General features: G+C 40.0%; 1 protein-coding gene across 1 annotated transcript in view; it reads right to left on the bottom strand.

Annotated features, from left to right (window-relative positions):
- MED27 (mediator complex subunit 27) overlaps positions 1–25,388 on the bottom strand; it is an 87,282-nt gene extending 61,894 nt beyond the window's left edge. The window contains exons 1-2 of the mRNA XM_009569485.2: positions 25,156–25,388; positions 23,263–23,407 (exon numbers count right to left, since the gene is read on the bottom strand). Coding sequence (XP_009567780.1) covers positions 23,263–23,407; positions 25,156–25,361 — 351 coding nt within the window. The 5' untranslated portion in view covers positions 25,362–25,388. The remainder of the gene's footprint in view (positions 1–23,262; positions 23,408–25,155) is intronic.
- Positions 25,389–25,632: the final 244 nt, after the last annotated feature.

Below are 25,632 nucleotides of genomic sequence, written 5' to 3'. Positions count from 1 at the left end.
ATGTTTACATATACTTCCAGATGCACTGAAGGGCTTGTACATTTCTATTTCCTAACAGATAACTGAATGTACTAGCATTTCATTGGACATGCATCTACAACCTAGATGCATAACAGAATCACAAAAAGCAGAGTACAATTACTATATGGCATTCACATCTAAATGACAGAATAAAACCATGTGCAGTAACAAACAGTATTTTCAAATCACCTGGAGTTCAAGGTTAGTAGTTGGTACAGAGGTTGTCCACTAATATGGAAACGGTCTCAGTGTTGCTCAATGCGACACATTCAAACTTGTGTGTTTGTTTAATGGATTTTATTAAAAGTCTTAAGACCCAGGAAGTGCACTTGAGGAATCCTTGACAGAAAATCCAAATTCTTTTTTGACAAAAGTATTATCTCTGCGTAGGACAAATAATCTGGAGCTGGGAAAACTGATCATTAAAACTCAAGACTGAATAAGGACATAATTAGCATCTTCCCCCAGTGCTGCCACGCTCCCTTCAACAGCCTCCAGAACTCTCAACTCAAGACACTGTTCTCATGGAGAAATTAATATTTTCTAAAGCTCTCGACTAAATCTTCGGTGTCAGGGGCTCAGGTGGCAGCTATGTCAGTATGAAGAATGGCCTGCTGCCTCGGTGACAGGGGATGCTCAGGTGCTTATATAAGAAATTTGAAGATACTTTAGAACTGAGTGGTAGAATGAAGGGCTGGAATAAGCAACAGAAACTTTTCAAATTGCCTAGCAGCACACGGTGATTTGCAGTGCTATGGCTGGGCTTTACCAACAAAGCAAACAAACTACTTTTCAGATAAATAAAGAAATTAATACTCCAATGAAATGCCTACGAGGTTCAGCTTATGTGACTCCACTAGTTCCACTGCAACGACAGGCAAAAGGGGAGAACGACAGGCAAAAGGGGAGAACGACAGGCAAAAGGGGAGAACGACAGGCAAAAGGGGAGAACGACAGGCAAAAGGGGAGAACGACAGGCAAAAGGGGAGAACGACAGGCAAAAGGGGAGAACGACAGGCAAAAGGGGAGAACGACAGGCAAAAGGGGAGAACGACAGGCAAAAGGGGAGAACGACAGGCAAAAGGGGAGAACTTTTCCCCTTTTCCCTTGCAGCAGTGTGAGCTCTTCCTTCTCAGAGAAGTTTCACTGAAAATCTCCAGCTGAAACAGTATGTTAACTAAGAACTCTAAATTTAAACTCTGGGGTTTTTTAAACCTTTCAGAAGAGCCATTCATGGCTTAAAACAGGGACTTTCAGGATTTTTTTCAGAAACAGAACATCAGACTTCAGGAAAATTAGCTCTCTGCATTTAATTATGGTGTTTTCAGGAGAAGCTGGATAATCATAGATCTGCAGTCCTTGTCATTTGTATACAATGTAGAGAAATCATCCTACTCCATACTGCTAGAGACTAAAACCTATTTTACTCCATCAGTTTGTGCAATGCACTATTGAAAAGAACAGCACATGGCCAAACCTTATTTAAAAATACTCCACACCCTTAGTAATTTTTTAACGTCTCTACTTTTAGACCACCAAACTGTGCATGGAAAAGCCAACTTTTGAAAAATCAGTTGAAAAGATACTTCAAGTCAGACATCCAAAAAACAGGAAGACATTTATAAAAGTCTTACTCAAATGATTTCTTTAGACTCCAAAGAGTTAAGTTATGAATGTTTTGAGGAATGAAAAACGAATCTATCAGGTTTGATTGATAAAAGCGTAGCTTTTAACTAAGACTGAAAAACCTGAAGACTGGCAACATTTCTTCCAGAATAATATGCTTCCTCTGCTTTTTTTTCAGCACAATGCACATAAATCAAAGAAATGTTAAAGAGGCCCATACATCACAGGTTGGCATTTCTGAACTATTTACAAAATCTGTAATAGTCAAGAGGATGAAAAATACAGATGTGTGACCAGGAAAGTTGCTGAAAGAAAAGAAGGCAGCTCTGCCATCCCAGCAGGGTTAATTAAGGTTGCAAACAACTCTTGACTGTAGAATTTAAAAATACTAAACCAACACAATCCTATTAATGGAGGGTTATAAAACCCAAACAAAACAATACGTCAGTCAAAACAGGAGAAGGTGAATTTGAGTAACATGCTTGTTCCACGATTAAGCACATGCTTCTGAAACTAGATAGAGCAAATGCTCTAAGAAGGCTTGAATTATGGCTTATATTATCAAACGTGAGGCTGACCTTTCATCTGGAAAAAGACAGCCCCAAAAATATCAGTAACTCCAGTGCCGAGCTGCGTATCCATCAAATTTTCACACCCTGACAACCAAGCATACAACAGACTTTTACAGATGAGGTTTTCCTCAACAAGTTTTACAAATGAGAATCTCGTCTCCTCTTCTAAAGGAAAGACATGGATTATGGGAAGTTTATCTGTCCATCTGCTGCAGATGTCACACTCTGACTAGAGTGTTCAAAAAGCACAGAGATGTTTTACAACCAAATCCAAAAACTCACTGCAGTCTAAACTAGTGTAAAAGCCATATGCTTTGCAAAAACACCTCTTTTGCTACACGTTTTTTCACCACAGCACAAAGAGTAACAGTTTGAAAGCTGCTTTAATCTTTATTTCTGAAAATAGATCACATATTCTTACTCTCATCTGCCACACTTGGTAAGTTTACCGATCAGGAACCGGAAAAAACAAGGAAATACTACACTGTGCACTGGAAGCTAAAGAAGACACGGGCCACAGCAGAAAGTTCCCTGCTGTTCACAGGTAAAGCAGCTCAGAGCCCAGGACCAAGACGCCGCACTGAACAGAAGTGTTGGGTGGAAAGACACATACAGCAGAGCTTTGCACTTTTCTCTGTCATTGTTGAAGACTCGCAGCAGGAGTATTTCAGATAAAGCCAGGGGACCCCAGAAATATCTTTAGGAGTAAAGCAAATGGAATACAGTTCATATTACTTTCATGGGAGCTTATAATGATATTGTAATTAACTCAATTACACCACAAGATTAATAGCCTTTAAAACGCTCCCAGTCATTCATTACAGGCCTAATTAAAACTCACTTTTGGTGTTGAGCCAGCAAGAAATATGAAACTACTTGCTAACTATCCATATATGATTATATATGGTAATACCTTTATCATTCTGTTTGTTTCCATGTTCACAATCCAGTGAGCGGTTTGGTTTTCAATAAAAAATTATATCAAAGAAGAAAAGTGGATAAGGTGCCACTTCAGAAGCTTCTACATCTGCAACAGCATAGCAGCTCGCTAAGCTCACCAGTTTATTTCTAGTTTCGCTGCAACAGTTAAGGTCTTCTACAATAGCAGATGCCTTTCCTCCCACACATCAATTAATTCGCAAATGCACTCAGGTTGTAGAAATAATGAAGTGCTGAATGCTTTTCTATTGGCAAGTTTTGCTGTCAGGAGGTGGATGCTGTAGGCGAGGTGCTAAAATGTGCTGCTGTTATATGCAAGCCAAAGGGAAGACATGCCACATGAAACTTGGTCGACAGCGAACAGGGCACGTCAATTATTTTATTTACCCCTATCTCACTGGAACCAAAAGGAAGAAATCCTCTCTTTTTATTGTATTTATCTAGGTATTTATTACACACCATTTACAGAGAGATCTGAAGTTTTAAGCTGACCCAAGAAACATTTCATGTTCAAGAAGAAAAGTAGTGCTATATATGCTAAAAAAGCTACCTCGAAATTGCTACAGTTACAAATAAAGAATTCAGTAACTAGGAAATGCTTGAATTCATATTGCCTATGCAACATAAACCAGTGTGCTTGTGCTAAGGATTCAGATTTCGATTACATGCTTCTCTCCAAAGGACCTCAAATTACAACAGTCTGGAGGATCGCACGGATGAAGATACTGTTATTCAGCACCCATATCCATGCATAGAACGTTATTTACAATATTTCACACAATGCCCACACTTATCTTCTCAGATGTCTTCTGTGATATTCTCCTTCTTTATCTTGCTTCTTTCAAATACTGTTAAATTTACCTTCGGATTTCTTATTTTACTCACGCTGGGTGTGCATTTGAGGAATCTCAGCTTTTTAAGAACACTGCATGGTTTTACTACTTACTAGATTTGTAGTAGAGTTCCTACAGACAATAACTGCAGTCAGGTGCTCAGCACATCTTCCAAGCAGCCAGAAAAGGCTTTAACCCAGCGGCAAGGTTGGAATCTCTACCCCTACCTCTATCATTTGAAATAAAGGAGTAGTTAGTAGGAGTTTACCGTGGCTTTCCAACTTGATCAGCCACTGACAGGAACTGAAGCACATATTGCTACCTGTTCTCTGAATATTCAAAGTTAAAAACTAAGATTCTGAACTTCCAAATTAAATTCTATGCTTTGGAGGACAGCGTGTTCTCACGTGCAGACCATTCTGAGTCTTCAATTTATAAAGAATATAGTTAGTGAGGACAGAACAGATCGAAAAAGCCCCAAAAAGGTACATTATAGTTAAGAGCCTGGACGGCTGGAGTTGATCCTTTCCACAAGCTTCCTAGGAAACCTTAAGTCAATCTAGAAGAACATTTGTGAACACTTAGCCTTGCCTCTCACCTAATTCAAGTTATTTCTGGTTTTATACTTTAGCAAATGTAGTTAGAAAAAAAAAAAGAATATGCACATGCTCAGTCTTTCAAGTCTTCCAAAGAAGGCAAATCCTGTACTATTCCCCTTCAGTTCTTCCAGTGCTTAATTACAAGTGTTTAAATCATGTAACTCGGTTGTAGTTTGAATTTGTTAAACTTTATTTTCAATTACTAACTTTTTTTGTCTTTGTTTGCTATAATGAAGAAGCCTTGTAGTCTCTTTTTCCCCCTCAATAAAGACATTGGTACAAAGCAAGTGAGTCATCCGTTATCTTTGCTTTCATAAGTGAAATAAATTGAACTTGTTTGATCATACAGAAGGAGCATAGGAACCCAAATGCTTTTGATCAGTTCTCGTGTCTCACAACTAGAAAACCCCAACCTAACAGGCACCTAGACAAATGGTAACTAATTATTTTTACAATTAAACTAATGATTAAAACAGTTTTTAAGTGTTAATAATTTAAAATGATATTAGTACAGGTACTAACACGTAAGGAAATTTGTTGTTAAAAATACATGATTTTCTACTTCGTAAGACATTCAATTTTCAGGCTGACCTTGTCCCTTTTAAATTTTTATAGCATCTTCAGTTACAATTTTCACATGGGCAGGCAAACCTTCTTATGTTCTATATTAAATGCAAGACACCTTCTTGGCGTGATCTACAATATTAATAATATAACAGTACCAATTTCAGGAGTAGCAATGTAGCATTAACACACGCGTACCTACATGAATGGAATTTAACTATGTACATCGTGGAAATCTTTAATGCACCACAAAAAAAAAAGCAGGTCTAAGACAGCTCAGACACACTCTCAGATTTCCTCTTTCAGCACACAAACACATGACCTTGTCATGCTTCGCAAGGTAACATCAACATAGCTGATGCAAGAAAACATATGCTTCTCTTTACTGGACTCAAAATAGGAATAGAGGGGAAAGAGAATGACACTCGGGGCCAAACCTCGGGTTTCTGAAGGCCAGGCTTGCAGCTGTCACTGCACTGAGCACAAACCCTCCCCTCCCACACAAATCCTACAGCATTCCTATCGCTAACTGCCACAACAGAATTCGAAAAATACTTTTTGGAAATGACAAACACTACGCATTCTTTATTGAGCTAGCAATCTGCACTGATGTTATCAAAAGAGTTTGAAGACTTTGAGGCTGAGCTATTTTCAAGTTGCTGTGGGACACAGTTAAACCACAGGAAAACCTAAATGATTAATTTTTATGGATTTCAAAGGAGACTGACATATATTTGACTTTTCATGCATCAGCTGGCTTGCAGGCACTCTTCAATAACCCAATTACCACTTAAATATCTGAATCTAACCCACAGATATTTCAGCTCCTCACATAAAACCAGACATACCTTCTATCTATACTTTGATAATCACTAAGAAAATCTTACCAGATCAAAAATCAGCACTTTGGCACCCCAGTTTAAGGTACCAAGTAAACTAAGAACCTGCTGACTGATTTCTGGTATTCTATATATTATTATATATGCTGTATCCCATATTCTCACTTATTCTTACCTTTCTCACCTCAAACACCAAAAGCAACCCCATCTTCTCTAGCAGTTTTGAGCTAACTGGAAACAAACCCTGTATGGAGCGAAGCTCACCTTGGTGCCCAACGCTGCAGCTATGGTGGGTGCAGAATATCAGGAAACTACAACAAGCAACTAGTTTAGCCTGTGAATTGAGAATGTAAAAATATATTATACAGTTACGAAAAACCCTGCATCATTTTGGTCTTTAAGATAGACAAGGCAATTGTATTGAAAAACCTGCACAATTGTTACATTACAATTCAGTTTTGAAACAGACAAGCTGATAAACTGAGAGTTGAATTTCAGCATAACTAAGTTTTCCAGAGTCTCCTTAGCCGGTCAGCAGTGAACATAGTTACTTAAGCAGCCAAAAACGGTTTTTCTGTATGGGATCATATCGCCAGCAATACAACAAACTGGTGTGCATTTAAGGAAACCGGGGCTGTAGGGGGCCAAAATAGCGCTTTTTGCAAACCACAATCGCTCCTCTAGCTACAAAACCTTTTCTAAACGGGGACACTCCCTACCTACCTCTCCAAGTTTATTTTATCGAGGCAAAAATTCAACAACCAACAATTCATTCAATTATAGTTTTTGCCTAAGGCTTTAGTAAAAATAAAAGGACAAGGGAAACTTACACATGGTACTGAGGAGCTGAAAACTTGCTGCTGGCATACTAAACAAATGGGAACAACTAAAAGCCACGGAGAAGTCTTTAACTTATACTACTGAGTCTAATGCTTGGACAGTAAGGAAAACAGATGGCTCTGCAATATGGAGATGGCTCCATGAAAAGCAATCGGCACAGGGATGCTGCAACAGCAGAGTAGCAATAGTTTGACTGGTTGGTGCAATAGCCATAGCCAACCAAAATGCATCATTTCAGAGTATATGGCAAAAGTAAACAAGAGTAGAACAACATAGAACTTCTTCTTACAGTTAGCTTGCATTCCTTGATAGAGCATGGTCTAGTTTAAGAGTTTTTGGACAGTCCTGCATAGTTCCATGCAAATAAATGAAGCTGATCCTAACAGCATTCCTCTTCCTGTCCCATCCCCCTCCCAGTAACTCTGCATTACACCGAAAGGCTGTGAACGTCAGCTATTTAGTTCTACTTTTAGCTCTGCTTTAAATAAAAGTGTGCGGAGTGCAAGCTGCATAATGAAGGCTCAAAACCATGGAGATGGCGCAGACTGCAATTGGGCAGCATCACCAAGCTGGGGGTGGGGTGGTATTTTTCATTTTTCGTTCTGGCAGATGTATTGAATTTGTGCAACAAACCCAAAATTTGCCAGGGAAGTTTCCAGCTACAGGCTGGAGCTGACAAGCATCTGGCTCCAAATGGAATTCCGGTTTCAGGCCCTGAGGACAAACTTGGAATCAACAGATCCACAGTGCACAGGCACACATGAACACACAACAAATAGGAGAAGGACTTCTTGACAAATGTGTAAGAAACTCAAACTAATCTGTTTTCTTCAAGTATTACGCTTCAAGGCCATCATCACTAAAGCAATCAGTCAGTCATGCAAGGACTTTTAATAAGCTAAAAATCTAACCTGCAACTTTTCAGAAAAGCCAACTCATGATCAACATTTTGACCACAAGATCCTCTTAAAAAAAAAAAATATATATATATGTTTTTGAGGGAATCAAAGCACATATGAAAACCTAGGTTTAAAGCCCAGCATAAGATTCTTCTTCCTCTGCAGTTCTCCTACGATAAAGCAGGTTGTTTAAAAGGCAAGGTCAGTTAACTGTGGAGTTAACCATGCCCTGCACACCATGATGTGATCCTATCCAGCTACGGATAATGCCGACATATTCTCCATTTTGGCAACAAGACTATTTTAATCTTTAAAAAATCCATTAAAACAAGTGCTTTACTGTATAATACATCTGTTATTTTTCTTAAATCAAAACTAACTGACACAATTGCTGATACTGGCATAAGGCAGTGGAAACCAAAGGCCTCAGCATACAGTTTTACAACATGGTTTGGAGCCAGGAAACTTTTGCTAAAGCATCAGCCCTTCCATGTCCCTGCAAAATATTTTCCCTGTACAAACTTTCCACAGTTCAAGAATTTAGTTAAAGCAGTCTCGAAGTACTGTTTACTCAATAACATTACCTATCAGTGAAATCCAAATGTTTCCCTACGAAGCTGCAACAACTTCTGGAATGCAAATTCCAACATAAATCCTGTGGAAGATGAGAAAAGTGCAATCTGCTGTCAGTAATTACACCAACAGATACATATGTTACAGGTAACAACAAATGGAGGCAACTAGAGCTCAAACAAAAAAACCAAAAAAAAAGCAGAAAAGTTGGTCTAAAGCATTTCCAAAGTGGAGGGACAGTACGCTGTCCGAACACTGATAAAGGCAGCAGCTCAGCAGCCTTATGAGTCAGTATTAAAATACAACTGAACTCACTTGTTTTTAGTTTGCAAAAGAAACATGAAAGCTCAAGTTAATGATCTCTTTCAATGAGCAAACAAGTGCTATTGTTCTTTAAAGCCATCATAACGTAAGAAATTAAAGCAAGCTTGTTTTAAGGAAGATGTTTTCAAAATACAATTCTCTTCCTCTGGACTTAAGCCTGAGGAGTTCACTGTGCAACAGGAATTAGAACTGAACCCACAAACTAATTCTCAGCATGTACATTCACAGCATCTTGCCTGCCGTGACTGCTGCTACTGGTATTACTCTTCTCAAGAAAGCAAATGATAAATATTGATTAAATACCTACTTTGCTTAAATACTCTTGATAAAGGAATTCTTCTTCCCCTTTCTAATAGGTATTTTACCTTGACAGCTGATGGATTCTTTATTAAACTGTTTTCACTCAAAACAGCAGTCTGCTGCTACAATTACCGAACTGAAGAAAAGAGCGATGCCAGAGCCCTGTGATTTTAAGGGAAAACAAGAGAAAAAGGCATAGAGGTCACATAACACTAATAATCCCACTGACAGGGTTTCTTTACCTTGAAAACTTCCTTTCACACAGAAGCAGTCTTTTACAACCTGACAATTACCTATAGCCTGGAAATTTCATGAATGTACCATGTATTCTTGCTTATAACCTCCTTGAAGTCTCTGGCAACAACGTGTTTCTAACCTGCTGATCAGGATGACATACAGCTGCATACATTAAAAGAACAACCACTTTTCCAGTACCCTACATGCTTGACTGCTGCACTTTAGAAAATTAATTGTTTCCATAAGTACTCTCTTAATTAAGACAGACATCATTAAGTCTTAAAAAAAAAACCCATAAATTTAAGCAACATGTAAGAAAACAAAACCCAAATCAGTCAGTCAGGGCACTGTTTGGCTTCCTCAGCCACCAGGAAAATCACAAAGGATTTGCTGCTACTCAGAGCTGATCTTACAAGCCTCTAAAAACTTTGCCTGGTCCATTATTTATTTAAAAAAATATTCCCTCCTTATCTACCATAAGCGTAGCATACATGAAACATTAGTTTCTCAGATTTCACATTGTGGCTGACAAAGCAAAATGCACACTGAAGTTAGAATGCCATCAGAGCAAGAATTCTGGAAAAGGCCACCTTAAATAAATGCACAATAAACATCAGGCCTCTCAAGCAGAGTTTTAAGCACTGCTGTTATGTCAGTGTCTATTTTAAAAGCAGGTCATGGATGCTCACAGAAAAGCCACAAAACTTTGATTTCCATTCATCTGGGAATTACTACATTTTGCAAGTTAGCACATATGAAAATGCACTAAGGACAGCCCTCCAAAAATTATTTAGACTCTGGGAGTTCTACTACAAATAACCTTTGTAAAACAGATAATATTCCCTAAAATGGATTTTTGGGAAAATGTGACCCTTAGAGAGTCATCCTTCCGTGTACTGTTAACGCAACAAAACCCTTACCGTAGCATGACCACCATCAAATATGCATTTACTCAGCACATAAAATCATAAAGTTACTTTGAAATCTGTTTGAAGATTAGCTAAAAGCACTTGCAATGCAGTATTCTCAGATTCAGGAACAGTTCCCATGCCATTAGCCTACTCTATTCTATGCACTTTCTCCTCTGCTGCTGTCCTTCTGTGCAGATCTTCTGTAAATCAAGCTTACCAGCACAGGAAGTGAGTAAAACTTAACAACGAACAAAGTCCTACTATCAAATTAATATAGCAATAATATAGTTCACAAGGGAAAAATTTTCAAGAATAATGTGTTTTGATTTATCAACTTAAATTAAATCTTTTTCCCCCCATCAACTCCTGTTTCATTTCAGGACTCCTCTTGCTTTGCTGCAGGGAAAACTAATAGTACCTGAGCAGGTGGATGTTGTATGTCCTCACTTCTTTGCATTCACACAGCTACAGCAAAGCAGTTGTATCACTTGGGTGGTTGCAAAAAAATAACCAAAAATTTTTTCACCTCTGTATACAAATACATTTGCCCATTACATGGAAACCTAACTCTGAAACACCATATCTACAAAACAAAATATTCCAAGGCTGCTTGGTCTCTCTGGATATCTGTACAATATCAAGCTGCTACATAAAACACTACTACTGAGATGTTCTTTTGATTCCCCACAATCAAAGGTCTCCACCCATGAAGAGCGTCTACTGTCTCTCTCTACCGTCCATGCTGCACTTTGAACAGACAATATCATCCCTTGGATGTGTCACCTCTAGCAACTGAACAGATGATCCAACAAGACAACTGGAGTGTAGCTTTCCTCACAGCCTTTCCCTGGAAGAGAGATTTGTTTCTTCCACTTGGGTAGAGTGTAGTAGACTCCTTTGTTCTGCTTCAGCTCTTCCAAAGGGAAGGAAGAGGTGGCTTGGAGGAAGTACAACTAACTAGCATCCACATTGACAGGGGAAAGCAAGCGCATTGACTTGTGCCCTTTATGTATTGATGCTTTAGCTGAGTAAATTAAGATGTACAGGGGAAAAGCAAAGAGCACCAGAAGCAGGTATATGACCCAGAAAAGCACAGTAGCAATTTTATATCTTCTTCAATCTTCCTGAAATGTGATTATAGTTGACCTTTAAATCTAGTAGATCAACCAATCAATTCTGCTGGAACAACCCTGTACGTGTGATCTAAGAGCATACCCACACTTAAGCTTCCAATGGCCACCTTGGCGAAGTCATTTTATTTTGCTGTAAAAGTTACCAAGATTTGTCTCCATTGATTTTACTTGCAAGAAAAACACAACATCAGAACTGCAGCATCAGCAGACACTAAAGGTCTCAGCTTCTTGCAGGATGAATGCAATATCAATAGTTATTAGGATGTATTCATACAAGGTACACAAGAGGGATGGAAAGAAGATGCTAGTAATCTCACTTAATCCTAATGCAGCCCCAAGTCAGGCTCTTCAGGCTGTGGGAAAAAAATATGCAAGGAAAAAGATAAACACTCTACAGTATTTGCCAAGCAAAACGTTGAATTTGGAACTGCAAACATCTTTAACAGCTCTTTAAGTAGTAAAGCTTTCGTGTCGTGTTAGATGCTGGTTCTCTTTCAGCTGATAAATTGTGTTTTAACAAAATAACCCAAAAGAGGCTTCTGGATGGTGTTTGTCCTTAGTGGGCTCAGAAGTGAGACCAGCACCCACCAGTGATCCTGCTCTGTGCAGCTGTCTCAGATTTCTCAGAGTAATTACTCTGTAGCACAATTTTACAGAGGGGGAAAGAGAGACATGCATAACAGTGACTTGGGAAACCTCACCCAGCAAGCTAAGGACTGTGGAAAGAAGAGGGTGTACAACTCCAAAGTCCCTCCAGTTCCACTATAAATCTGGCAACACTTCCACTCCCAAACCTTTCACCTTCCTCCTCAAAACATTCTGAACTGTCCGCACACAGTACTGTCACACACTTGTGTTCACACAGCCAACCAGATAGCAAGTTCTTTTATGCAGAGTCATTAAATCCGTATCACATGCTAGGGTGTCCAAAAGAACCTGAAAATTAGAAATGAAAGCTTGTGCTTTACCAGGCACAAGAGAGCTTACAAACTTGAGTTCTGTGATCTGTGTAATTTCTACAAACTGCTTTGGAAGAGGCACTGAACAGTGCAGCCAACCCCAAAAAAAGAGATGGCACTGAGCAAACTGAAAATGCTACACTGAAAATTCTGAAAATACAAGATTTGACTCTAGAGTAAAACTGAACCATAAGGCAAGCCAGAGAACTTGTGAAGCCTGAGTGCAGAGACAACTGCAGGAACACTCTAAATAGAACCTAACTGAAAGCATATGGGTAGGGCAGGGAACGTCAGAATAAAAATCTAACTAATGGTAAAACACACAGGGATGTTTTTTCTTGAAGTCATGTAGGAAGAGAAACATATATCCTGCCTCATTGAGAGATAACCTCAGGGGGAGGAGGCAGCTATTTTTCTTTTAACTGCAGCTTACTTGATACAACTGACATTTTCTCTGAATGAAGAATTCTTTTAATATAAAGAAAAGCCAACTCCTGAAATAAAATAGAGCCCAGTAACACTGCAGTAGTTGAGAATGTCATGATTTCCACCAAAAAACCCCCCCGTTTTGCAGAGATTAGGAACAGCTGTTTCAAACTGAATTAGACTAAAACTGGAAACAAGCTGTCAAGACCCAAAAAATATATTTCATACATATAAGAATGTATTTGATTCAGCTGTTTTATCATGGTGGTCAGCCAAAAGAAAGAAATAAAGTAACATTCTGAGATTCCAGACGTTGTCACAAAGACTTTCTCACTTTTAACACTCTTTATGTAGATTTATTCCTTTGAGCACTTGGAATAGGAAAAATGTCAAACAGCTCATATCACAGATTCTTGAATATTTTCAAACCATGGGTAGCTTAAAACAGTTTAAAGACACCTGAAGACTCTTTCTGCTCTAGTCCATATTCTCTGCATCTTTTGTAGCAGTAACAGGATGCTGCAATAAGGGAAATGTACTCAATTGCTGTTGACATGGAAAGATTAAAATAATTCATTTTAACTCACCACTTGTGAGTAACAGTACATGCATACAGCTCCTTTTTGTGCATGCTTGCAGATCCTGGGAGGCTTTTAGTGGGTATTTTCAATATCGATTTCCACAGGAACTGCAGTTTCATATAATGAGAAGTAAATGCATCTATTTTGGAATACCCTGTAAAATGTCACATCTAGATAACAATTCCTCTGTGTTTAATGGCCCATGTAGTGTACAGAGCACCTCTTGTACTGTGCCACTGCCAGTTACAGAAGCTTAGGGAATCCAAATACCACCACCAAATTCATCAAGACAGGTGCTGGTTTGAATAGAACTATTTGTTCCAAAGCGCAACTCTGAACATCAAAGGCCCCTGTGATTTTTATTACATGCTGTAAGATGTAGCCATTGCACTCTGCTTTCCAACCAAAATCAAAGTAATCTTGAAAATACCCTTAACATTTCAACATGTTCGTTATTTAATGATAGATACTAATTCGCCTCAATAAGTGAATTAGTTATTCCTGTCAGCTACTCAGTATATTTCCTTTTGAAGAGGAGGAATCTGGGAACAAACCAATTCATAAGTATTTAAAAATATGCATGCTCCAAAATCTACATTTTTAACCCACTAAGACACCAAACAAGTGTGCAAGCGCAGTCCTGCTCCATTTTAGCTTTCGGATTGCTCACATGGTCTGGCTTGAGGCATTAAACCGGAGTATTTAAATGCTCAGAAACTCGGTGGAGCACCACAGCACGATCGAATGCTTCACACTGCTCAGGGTACATAAACTTTTGATCTCTCTGTGAAAAGATCAAAAATGTGAAAGGCCAGCATCTGCTAGCATCAATCAGCTTTCATTACATCTTTTAGTAATTCAGAGGACATTTCTTTATAGGATACTGTAACTGAACAAACAAACAGCAGTGGCTAGAAAACTTTCTCATGGGTTTTTGTGTTTTTTTTTTTTGTTTTGTTTTAAGTGGAAGCTTTACATCCAGGCATTCAAAATCAGATAAAACGAACGGCTATACATGTTTGGGATAATCTTGCAGTGGCAGAGAAAGTGATAACATGTACTGGTTAAGTCATCTTTATCTCCAGAACTTCAGGATTTTACAACTCTAGTAGATTTAAATGCTAGCTCTCACCAAGAAGGATGTACCACCAACAAATGGAGTTCAAAGTGAAGCAGCTCTGAGTGCAATGTTCGTATTCTTGTCTCTACTCTGTACTCCTACTATCCCCCAAACCTGCCTGACTGTGGTGCTACTCGGACTTCTAGGACAGCCAAGATATATTTCTGCAACTACAGAACAACTCTGACAGTCAGCCATGAAGTTATACAGGCTACAATTCTTATTACCATGTTTAGAACATTGTTTTTCCACATTTCTCCCAGCTGACCCCAGACAGAAGAGTATAATTACAGCGAGCAGAGGGGAAGTATACCCCAAGCCCATTTCTCAAGAGGCAGCAGTTTACATCAGAAGCAGTCTTGGTTTTCTACAGAAGAGTCATTCATCAGAGCTCTTGCAGAAAGCAGAACACCAAATTCAAGTATCCCTAAATGCTGGGTCAGATACTCGGCCAGATCCAAAATGAAGTTCATCTCTAAAACCAAACAATTATTTCCAGAAGAATGTAAAATAACCACACACACCCCTACTCTAAAGTGCGCGCTTCCTGAACGGCTTGCTTAATGTTATTAGTGAAATCTTACAGCTTTGGGGAAAATAGGCAGATTGCTCCAAATCATTAAACAAAATTTTATTTTATTAACAGGAATATTTTGGAAAGAGCAAATTTGCTCTAAAAGATCACGTGAGACCAACTGCACATCTTTTTCACTACACCTCTACCTGCATTCAAACCAAAAACCAGGCACAGGTGTGAACAGTAATGGCACTGATGTCATGGTCTATCATTTCTTATTCACATTCTTCAGTTGCCACGGCATCAAAGCCACAACGCGCCATCACTCCTGCAGGGCAGGATTAGTCTTCCCTCACAGGAAAACCCAAACCAGCGTTTATTGATGCCAAGAAGCAGGAGATTTCAAGAGTCACTACAGACCTTCTGGGCTACACCACTTCAACACCAGCAGCTCAGCATTAACTACTGCTGAATATAAAACCACTGCCACATTTTTGCTAGAAGTACATTTCTGTGAAGCAGTAGCCCAGTGGTCTGAACCACACTTTGATTACACACAACTCTTTACACAGACTATTTTCCATTTTATTAGCTTTTAGGTGGTTTCCGTGTTTTGTAGTCTAGTTATCAACAATATCTGATTAAGATACGATGGGGAAGAACTGAATATTGCTTATATGCAGTTCAAAGAATTGAATCACTCTGAACTCTCTGAGCAGGCCAACGTTAGTAACTCCAAAAGAGAATTCCAAAAAAGATTAGAGAGATAAGCACGCTCCTGTATTAAAAAAACAAATAACAGTCACACAAAAAGACCAGACAACAACAATAGTAAAGAGCAGCAGGGTGACATCATTAAATTTTCCATTTTATTTGATTTCCGCTAGGAGTTATAAAAAAAATCTTTTCCATATAAAGAATACCAATGGGATGTTTATCAGTTATTTTATATTAGTGTTCATTTTCCTTGAATGACCTTCATATGAAGGTCCCCAAACGCTTTACAAACATATTTAATTTGCTTCAAATGAAGTGAAATACAACTTTGAGTCTCTAAAAACATCCTTTGTGCTTTCATGGTGGATACCATCACTGAGAAGGTAAGTCAGGCTTTCATCGCCAGCAGCAAGTCAGTCTGAGCCACCAAGAGCAGCGATAGCAGGCAAACACGAAATTCAAAGGAGTGCTGGGTCTGAGGGTTTCTTACAATGCTTCCCTTGTACTGCAGTCGCACATATTCTTCAATTAATCCCTAGACAACATAGCTTTCCAGTTATACTTTTTTTGTATTTCTCTGTGTCTAAAAGTAGAGCCTTTTCTTCTGATCTAATGGTTGTATCACAACTCACTCATCTCCGTGCTGCATTCCTGTGCCTGTGCACGGCTTAGTTTGATTCAAAGTCTGTTATTAATACAAAGCAATGCAGTTTTACCAATTTGGTTGATGGCCACATTATGCAGCTTAGAAAGGGAAAGCAATCACTAACTACAAACTACATAATCCAGCCATCCAACATCAACTGTACGAAGAGTTCTTGCAGAGAAAAAAGGAGTTAGGGGAAGAAGAAGAAGAGCAATGAAGCTGGTGAGGGGGCTGGAGAACAAGTCTTATGGGGAGCAGCTGAGAGACCTGGGGTTATTTAGCCTGGAGAAGAGGAGGCTGAGGGGAGACCTTATTGCTCTCTACAACTACCTGAAAGGAGTCTGGGGAGAGGATGGAGCTGGGCTCTTCTCCCAAGTGACAGGGGACAGGACAAGAGGGAATAGACTCAAGCTCCGCCAAGGGAGGTTCAGGCTGGACATCAGGAAAAAATTTTTCACAGAAAGGGTCACTGGGCACTGGCAGAGGCTGCCCAGGGATGGGGTTGAGTCACCTTCCCTGGAGGTGTTTAAAGGACGGGTGGACGAGGTGCTGAGGAGCATGGTTTAGGGAGTGTTAGGAATGGTTGGACTCAATGATCCAGTGGGTCCTTTCCAACCTAGTAATTTTATGATTCTAAGAACCAGGAGTGAGCAGGTTAAAACAAAACATCAATCCCTTCCATCCTGAAATAGGCCAACAGCTAGAACATTAATACTTATCAAAGGAACAGGGGAAAAAACCCCACTCATTAGCAAATAAAGGTGTTGCAAAGCATTAAATAATTCCCACCAGCTGACAAGGGGGCTGTGATTTATAATACCATGTATTGATATATCACTTCCCATAATTAGGAAAAGTGAGACTGGTACTGCATACAGCATTATTTTAATCAGAGCCTTGAAAAATACTGTTGAATAACAATAAACACCAGGCACAACAATCGAAAAACACCATACCCGGCTCTCTGGCTGCTTCAGTCTAAAACCAAGTATTCTAACAAAATCCAGTCAGAAAGGCAAACTGTGTTTGGACATAAATAACCTTATCTCACAATAGCATCCTAGTGTGAATTATGGCTGTAACAACTCTGGGAAGATCACAGATATAAAACATTCAAACCACATAACAAACAAGCCAGAATAAAAAGGTAATTATTTCTCGCATTTTTAAGCAACAAGATACTCATCATCATTCTTCTCTTCCTGAAGTAGCAAGCTAACCTCAGTCTACTAAAACATCAAAGAAATTCAACTAACCTCCTTATTATATGGCAGAAGGCAGCATATGTAGCAAATTCCCACCTGCCATAGCACCTTTCCGCTAGTGCAATGGAAAAAATCAGTAATATTCATTTCTTTTTGTTCCAATTAGGTGTCAAACTCAATTTTATAGTTATACAAGGTAACAATTAAAAGTTAAGATAGTCCTCAGTTGGACTTTTGTTCAAAATCAGCACAGGAATCACAGGCAAAGAAACACAAGAGTCCAAGAGTTTAAGATTCCAGAGACTCCAAGTGGAGGAAGGAAGACGCATCCTCCAGAAAAACAAACATATCCAATGTTATCTGCCGACAATGCCCCAGATGCTATGTTAGGCAGGATCTCTAGGGAGAAAAAAAACAGCCAATATCAGTAGCTGGTGATTCTGCCTTTACTTTTACAGTCACTGTTATTACAAACTTTCCTGTATTAATTATGGTTTTCATTATTTTCACCATTTTTCCCTCTCGCTACATTGACTTTTTTTTTCACCTATCACTACATAGCTCAGAGACACTCAGAAAAATTCCGTGTCCCACCTTTTTCCTTCTTCAGTAAAGTATACTTAGACTACTGTAATTCCTGCCCCACTCCCTTACATTTTGGTACAAGCACTTTTTTTCTCATCCTAGCTTTTCCAGTGCTTCTTCCCAACCCCTCATCACTGTAACATCAGGAATAATTTGCGCCCTACCTGAACTTGCCACTCCTGCCATTGCTAGTCACAAAAATCAATGCTGTAATAATAAAAGTGCATATTCACCAGGCAGAGAGCTGAGCAATAATTAATAACTACAGCAGTTGGAAGCAAAGAGGTAACCACCTGTTTCCTAGTCACACTAAAACAAAAAAGAACATTAATGTAATTCTGAACAGCAAGGGCATTTCACCAAAACATTTGCCTAAAATCACACAAAATTAAAAGCCCATAATGGGCATTTTTCCAGTCTCCCAGGCAAACAACATTAGTCACGAGCTGTAAAATACTTGGCATCTACAGAGCATTTCTGTCCAAAGAACCCAATGCACCTGAGACACATTTAGACTAGAAACTCTCCCAAGAAGTAGGTTAAGTATTATTATCCTATTTTACCCATAAGAAAAATGAGGCATAGAAAAAATAAGGCATCCTGCTCAAGGTTAGAACAAAAATTAATAAGAAAAGGCAAGAACAGAATCCAAGTGGCCCAGCTCCTATTTTGTGCCCCACGTTGAAGAAAACGCTACTTCATGTATCATCCATTTCTCCAGTGATAAGACTATAAACTCCCATGGCTTATCCACACAGGAAAGGAGCCTGCAGCCAGTAATCCCTAAGCACCTTTCTGCTTCGACTCCCTCTATGAAGCACTGATTCTGCTCTTACAAAGCAGATTAAAATGTGCTTTTCAGAGCGCAGCAGAAATACCCTTGTACAGACTTCTCACTTTGCTTCATTTCAAATCTTATTCTACCTTTTTATTTGTTCCCTTCTGTGAGCAAACCAAGGGATTTTGTCACTTCAAATCTCTTCTTTATGTAACTTCTTTAGAGCTCCTGCTCACTGAGAATACCAGTAACTCCAGCTGTACCACTAACCTTCCCACTCTTACCCAGCAAACACTGGTGATGCTCAAAAGCCACCTCCAGAAGCTCTGGGCAAGCAGATGATCCAGTTACAATCCTACCATTTCCCTCAATGCCACAACTCTGTCACTGATATTACTCTACACCTGGAAAGAAAATGTTTCCCAGTTTGGGTGGATGAAATTTCAGTAGAATAAACTGGATCTCCATGCAACAGTATGTTACAGTATTCCAATGCAGCATTTTTGTAGGAAAAAAGTCCTGAAAGGACAAAATCTTGGCCATCTGCCTGAACTTCCAATGAACTGCCAACATAATAATTCAGTTACGTTGTCCATGCTACTGTAAAACTACATTAAATTCAAAATGTTTGAGCGCATCCAAAATTTAAAATTAATGTTCCTTGGAATGAACGCTCCATTTTAAATCAAGTTGAACAAAAAAAAATTACTTCAACACTCTTCTCCTACTACTATAATTAACATTTAATGTCATTTATTGTCATTAAACTCAATACTTGTGTCTAATCAATACTAAGCTAGCAAGGGCAGTCATAACAAGTCTGGACTTTCTCTACAGGCTCTATTGATTTCTTTTTTTGAGACCTACAACAAACACAATTTATACAGATAATTTATCAGGGAACACATCAAAATAATTTAATAAACAAAACCTAAATATTCCTTTTCTCTTTTGTCATGTGATAGAAAATCATTTTAACTCATTAATACTAATGACCTCAACAGTTCAGTTTTAAACTTATGTAAAAACAAGAGGACCCTACAAAGTAACAAATTTAAATGCAAATATTTTTAGTGCATTTTAACATAAAGATCAACAGGTTGTTTATGTTCATTTTGTATTTGCAAGCGTATTACTTTTAAATAAATTTATGACAGCTCCTGTCCAGCTTTGTTCACAATATTCTGATATTGTAAAGGTTATGCAAGTTCATAGAATCACAGAATAGTTTGGGTTGGAAGGGACCTCAAAGATCATCTAGTACCAACTTCCCTGCCATGGGCAGGGACGTCCCACTAGATCAGGCTGCCCAAGGCCAATCCAACCTGGCCTTGAACACCTCCAGGGATGGGGCAGCCACAACTTTCCCTGGCAACCTGTTCCCGTGTTTCACTACTCTCAGGGTGAAGAAATTCTTCCTAATGTCCAGTCTAAATCTGCCCCTCTCCAGTTTATACCCGTTCCCCCTCATTCTATCACCGCAAGCCTTTATGAACAGCCTCTCTCCAGCTTTCCTGTAGCCCCTTCAGGTACTGGAAGGTCGCTATAATGTCTCCTCAGAGCCTTCTTTTCTCCAGGCTGAACAACCCCAACTCTCTCAGACTGTCCTCGTATGGGAGGTGCTCCAGCCCTCCAATCATCTTTGTAGCCTCCTCTGGACCCATTCCAACAGCTCCACAGCCTTCTTATGTTGAGGATTCCAGAAGTTATACCTTTAGTATTACATTAGAGGGAACATATAGATCCTTCTGGGAAACAGCACTTGAATTGTAATGAAGAAAACCTCTTTTTCTTAAAGAAAATTGAAGAGGAGGAGTAAGAAAAATTATCAACTAGACCTAAATACTGTTCCATGGCCCTATGCATCCCACAGTCAAAGTGATGCACTTGTATGACTTCTACTGATATATAAAAGAAGATAAAGCATAGAAAAAACCCAAAACATTTTGCCCTTGCTTACAATAAGATTGACTTAAACTTGCTGTGTTTTTCAGCAATAGCTTGTGAGCTATATTAAACACCTGGAAAAGTAAAGTTCCTTTACAGCTGCAGGTGTATGTAATTAATGCATTTGACAAGTTGTTGTGTTCCCAAACAGCTGCTTCCATTATATGGACAACTTTACCATCTGCAAAACTACTGGGTAAACTACAGTAAGTAAATATCAGGAGAGCAGGTGCTAATAAACAACAAGCGCTGCCAAGATAACACACTACTGTAAGGAAAGTTTTGATTTTTCCCACTATGCTTTTCTGTACCCCTGCAGCAGGCAAGCTTGGGATTCCTCAGAAACAGAGGAACTAGCGTTGCGACTCACAGAAGCAGCAAAATAAGGTGTTTGGCGCAAACACCTCTGAAATCACAATTAAATGCAATTCATCTCTACTGCACGAAGCCAGTAAATGTGCACCTAATTATGAGTTTCCTCACAATACATCAACAGCCACAGCTACACAGACTAAATGTGGAAAAGAAAACAAGTTGAAAAGTGTCAGGTCAGGTTACTCTCCTATGTTAACATCCATATCTTAAACAAAACTTTCTATCTAATTGTGAGTATGATCTTCACTACACTTCCTACTAGCTAGCACAGCTACTTAACCCAAAAAGCTTGTCCATGCATCCAAGACCAGATGAAAATTGGGCATTTGCTTGACCTAGCATCAGAACAAAGCTGCAAACATAAATAAATAACAGCTTTAACATCCAGTATCTCATGCACCACAGGGAATGACGATTAACACAGCCTCAGCTGAAATTCAAGATGACAAAACTACACAAGCTATTACCAGTGCAACCAATTTTGCTGGAAAAAGTAAAAGTCACACAGGTAGATACGACCCACCTCCAGATTTCCAAAACTGCTAAAGTTTTAGGTACATTCATACACCAAAATAAGAACCAATTTGGTAGTACTATGCCTTAAAGAGCATCACGTGGTTTACAGTATTTGGAAGCTTACTGTCACTGTGTTCTCTAAAAACTGGCAAAGCATATAATTTCCAAAGCAGAAATACTGATATAACAACACAGTCTATCACCGAAGACAACTTTTGAAAAGCTGGGACTTTTTTTTCTTTTTTGTTTGGATTTTTGGTGAATTGGGGTTTTTTAAGAATTACCATTTCAGGCCTATGTTTGTCCAGTTTTATATGAAAAATCGTGCAGCAAAGCTTTTTATAATATACAGTACTCTGTATAGTGCTTTGATGTTCTGAACAATAATTTGCTTCTCATTAGGTAGCCCAGTTATTACTACCAACCTTACTTATTCTCGTCCCACAAGCTACTGCTACTAGCCTCCCCACCTTTTAAAAATAAACAGAATGCACTGAAATATGCAACAGTCCATGTACTCATTTTCCCTATACTTCACAAATGGCACCAAAACCCTGATGCTCGACTCCATCTATCCTCCCCTGGCAGCCACGCAGCGATCCCTGCCATTAGTAATGCACGAACAACCAAAGAGGGAGGAAAATGCCTTATCTCAGCTCATCAAAAATACAGGCAAGGCAGCCCCAAAGGAGTCACAAATTAAAAATTAAATGCGGACAGACAAAGTGTACTGACACATCCCCACATCTAAATCCTCCCTTTTAACAACAGAAAACACCAGACACATAAGAACAGAAGGAGGCCAAAAGATGGACTGAAATAACACTCCAGAAGTGTATTCAGCACTTAAGAATTCAACAGCAGCATACATGAGCGTCACGAGGGGCCCTGCTGCTACTGGCAAACCCAACAGCTAATACCTCACGCAGGTGACACTTCTGCTGGCAGAAACGGGGGCAACTTGTCCACGCCTGCCGATTCTTACAAACCCTAGCAAGGATGCTAGCAAAGTTCAGAAGTAGCATTAGAATTATATCTAAATAGCTACTTTCTACCTAAACAGTATGTTTTATTTCAGCTGTAAAATAAAAGTCAAGTAAGAGGTAAAAGGAAAAAAGATACTGTTTTTCTCCTGGAACATTTAACTGTGTGTGAGTGCACAGGAGGCTTAAACTTTCTGCTTTCTGAAATCTGAATCCAGTATCACAAAAACCTGCTCTTCAAAGCACTGTAACGCTACAAGTTAATAAAAAAAACTTCATCAGGACAAATCTGCCAAAGCCATTTCATTATCAACTGAGTTGACTCTGATAATAAACTAAAGAAGTCATTAAATCACTGAAGAATTTATATGTTTGGAAGCAACATAAGCTCTTCATTCTCTGCTCTAATATCCGCCCCCCTTTTGTTTCCACATTAACTCTTTAGTTACACTGCTGTGCTGGGGAGTTGACACTCCCTTTGAAAGAGGAGGGGAAACCTCAGTATCAGAGAAAAGCTTCCTCTAAATGAAAACACCTTTTTTACCCTTGAGAGGGCATTCAGGTATTTCTTTTGCTCCTCAACTTTATTAAAAAACTCAAAAATTTCGACAGTCTCAAACTCTCAGAAGTCCACTGTGTGACAAATCAAACATTCTGTTGGAATACACAACTAAACTACACTGATGTGTTCCATTACCTTATTTGACCATTTGTAGGCTTGAAGCAGTTGGCTGTAAAGCGGTGTTTTGTCCTGAACAGGATCGAGGCTCAGCAGCCCACTATTGTGCAGGGGGTGGTTCTCAGATGGTTTACCAACCAGGTTGCTCAAACGCTCCAGTTCACTGAAAGAAAACAGAATAGCATTTTATTTATTTATTTTACAGTGGTCTGTTAGTCATTAAGCTCGGTACATCTTAGGAGACATAGTAAAAGTCAAAAGTAGGACAACTCGAAAAGAGACAAACTATGGCAGGTCCTGCTCATAAGCACTTCCAAAACTCAGGGCATGTTTTGAGCACTGCAGACCCTCAGAAACTACAAAATCCTGACTTTAGCACTGCCCGCAATGCTAACAGTACTTTTCTAACCATCAAGCAAGCAGTTGCCTCATCCATTTCATTAAAGAACTAGAAATTAACATTGTCTTCACAGAAATGCACAGAGGAACCGGCATTAGTTGTAAGCTTGGAGACGGTCCTGCAAAGTTTGTGATAAAGCAAGTAAACACAATCCAAGCTCTCAGGGCAAGGAAGCATCTTCTAATTTCCACGAGCAATTTATACATTTGTAGATGTGCACAAAATACTCAACTAAAGCATAATAAGCACCATTTTCCCATTAAAAAACGTCACTATGAGATGATCTATTATTGCTTCGCATCTCATTTGTTAAATGCTGCATTTAATAATAACAAAAGTTAAGTAATTTTTTAAACTTGCATCAATCAACTCTAGAAGAAAGACTGACCACTTTGTGCAGATAAAAAAAATGCAGTTTTTCAAGTGACATGACTAACCTGGTGCCTTTCCTTTCGACTTCTGAATGTTACATCCTACTCTTGAACTTCAGGACTAAATTAAAAGCAGGATTCGGACCCTTCAGAGGCCAACTCCTGAAAATCTCAGAAATCTTCCAGCAGGATCCACGCGGATCATTGACCTCAACAGTTGGTGCCCATTCATGTGAAACATGCCAACTGTACGTACTAAACAACCATATTTATTGAATCATAGGATGGTTTGAGTTGGAAGGGACCTTAAAGCCCATCCAGTCCCCACGCCCTACCATGCGCAGGGACACCTTCCACTGGATCAGGGCTTCAAGCCCCATCCAGCCTGGCCTGGAACATGTCCAGGGATAGGGCAGCCACTGCTTCCCTGGGCAACATGGGCCAGGGCCCGCCCCCTCACAGCAAAACATTTTTTCCTAAGATCTCATCTCAATCTGCTCTCTTTCAGTTTAAAATTGTTCTCCCTCGACCTATCCCTGCTCTCCCTGATCAACAGCCCCTCCCCAGCTTTTCTGGAGCCCCTTTCAGCCCTAGAAGCTGCTCTAAGCTCTCCCCGGAGCCCTCTCTTCTCCAGGCTGCACAACTCCAACTTTCTCAGCCTGTCCTCATATGGGAAGTGCTCCAGCCCTCCGACCATCACTTACTTTCCAGCTTTACAAGTTTTAGTGATAAAATGCTCATTTTTGACCCACTTGGATGTTACTGAACAGTCAGGGCCTAAAAAAAAAATGTTTATTTTTAATTACTTTTAATAGACAACTTCGGGGAAAAAAAACAAACAAACCTAGGAAGAATCTCCCTGGGAATAATCTCCCTGCAACCAGAAGCACCCACCTTACCAACGCAATCCCTTTTTTTAATGCAAAACAAGAACAAACCGCAGGTAAACGAGCAGCCCCCACCCCTCTGGGGACTCAGGAATAAAAGAGGATGGAAGGGGAAGGCGCAAAATGCCGCAGGGAGGGCAAACCGGCAAGTTTTCGCATTTCTGTGCCACCTCCCCAGGGAGCGGGGCCAGGCCCGGGGATCCCCGCCCGCATCCCGAGGCCGGGGGGAAGCGGCCCCAGGGCCGGCGCTCACCTCAGGTCGCGGCTGACAGAGTGCAGGCTCTCCTGGAAGGCGGCCACGAAACCCTTCTCGCGGCCCTCCAGCGTCTCCTTGTTCCGCATCCCATCCTTCAGACAGTCGAAGACCCTGGTGACGCTAGAGCGCAAAGCCTGGATAGCGGCAATAGCCTGCGAGAAGGCCTCCAGGTTCACCCCGGGACTCAGCACCCCCTCCGCCATTTTGGCCGCACCGGCTCGGCCCCCGCCCTTCGGGGCGTGTGTCACCGCGGGACACTCTGGGAAATGTAGTCCTGGCCACTGCATGTCCCAGATCAGCGCGGTATGCGGGGAGGCGGCCGCGGGGCATGCTGGGAAATGTAGTCCTTGTTCCCGCCCAGGGCGTCTCTGGGAGGGTGGGCGCGGGGCACGGTGGGAAATGTAGTCCTGGCTCTTCCGGGACGGCTGCCCGGGCTGTGGGGGGATGCCCGGCGCAACAGCTTGATTTTAACCC

The sequence above is a fragment of the Cuculus canorus genome, chromosome 19 (genome assembly GCF_017976375.1).
Source record: "Cuculus canorus isolate bCucCan1 chromosome 19, bCucCan1.pri, whole genome shotgun sequence".
In the NCBI taxonomy this organism is placed as follows: Eukaryota; Metazoa; Chordata; class Aves; order Cuculiformes; family Cuculidae; genus Cuculus; species Cuculus canorus.
This window is presented reverse-complemented; position numbering and strand designations above follow the sequence as displayed.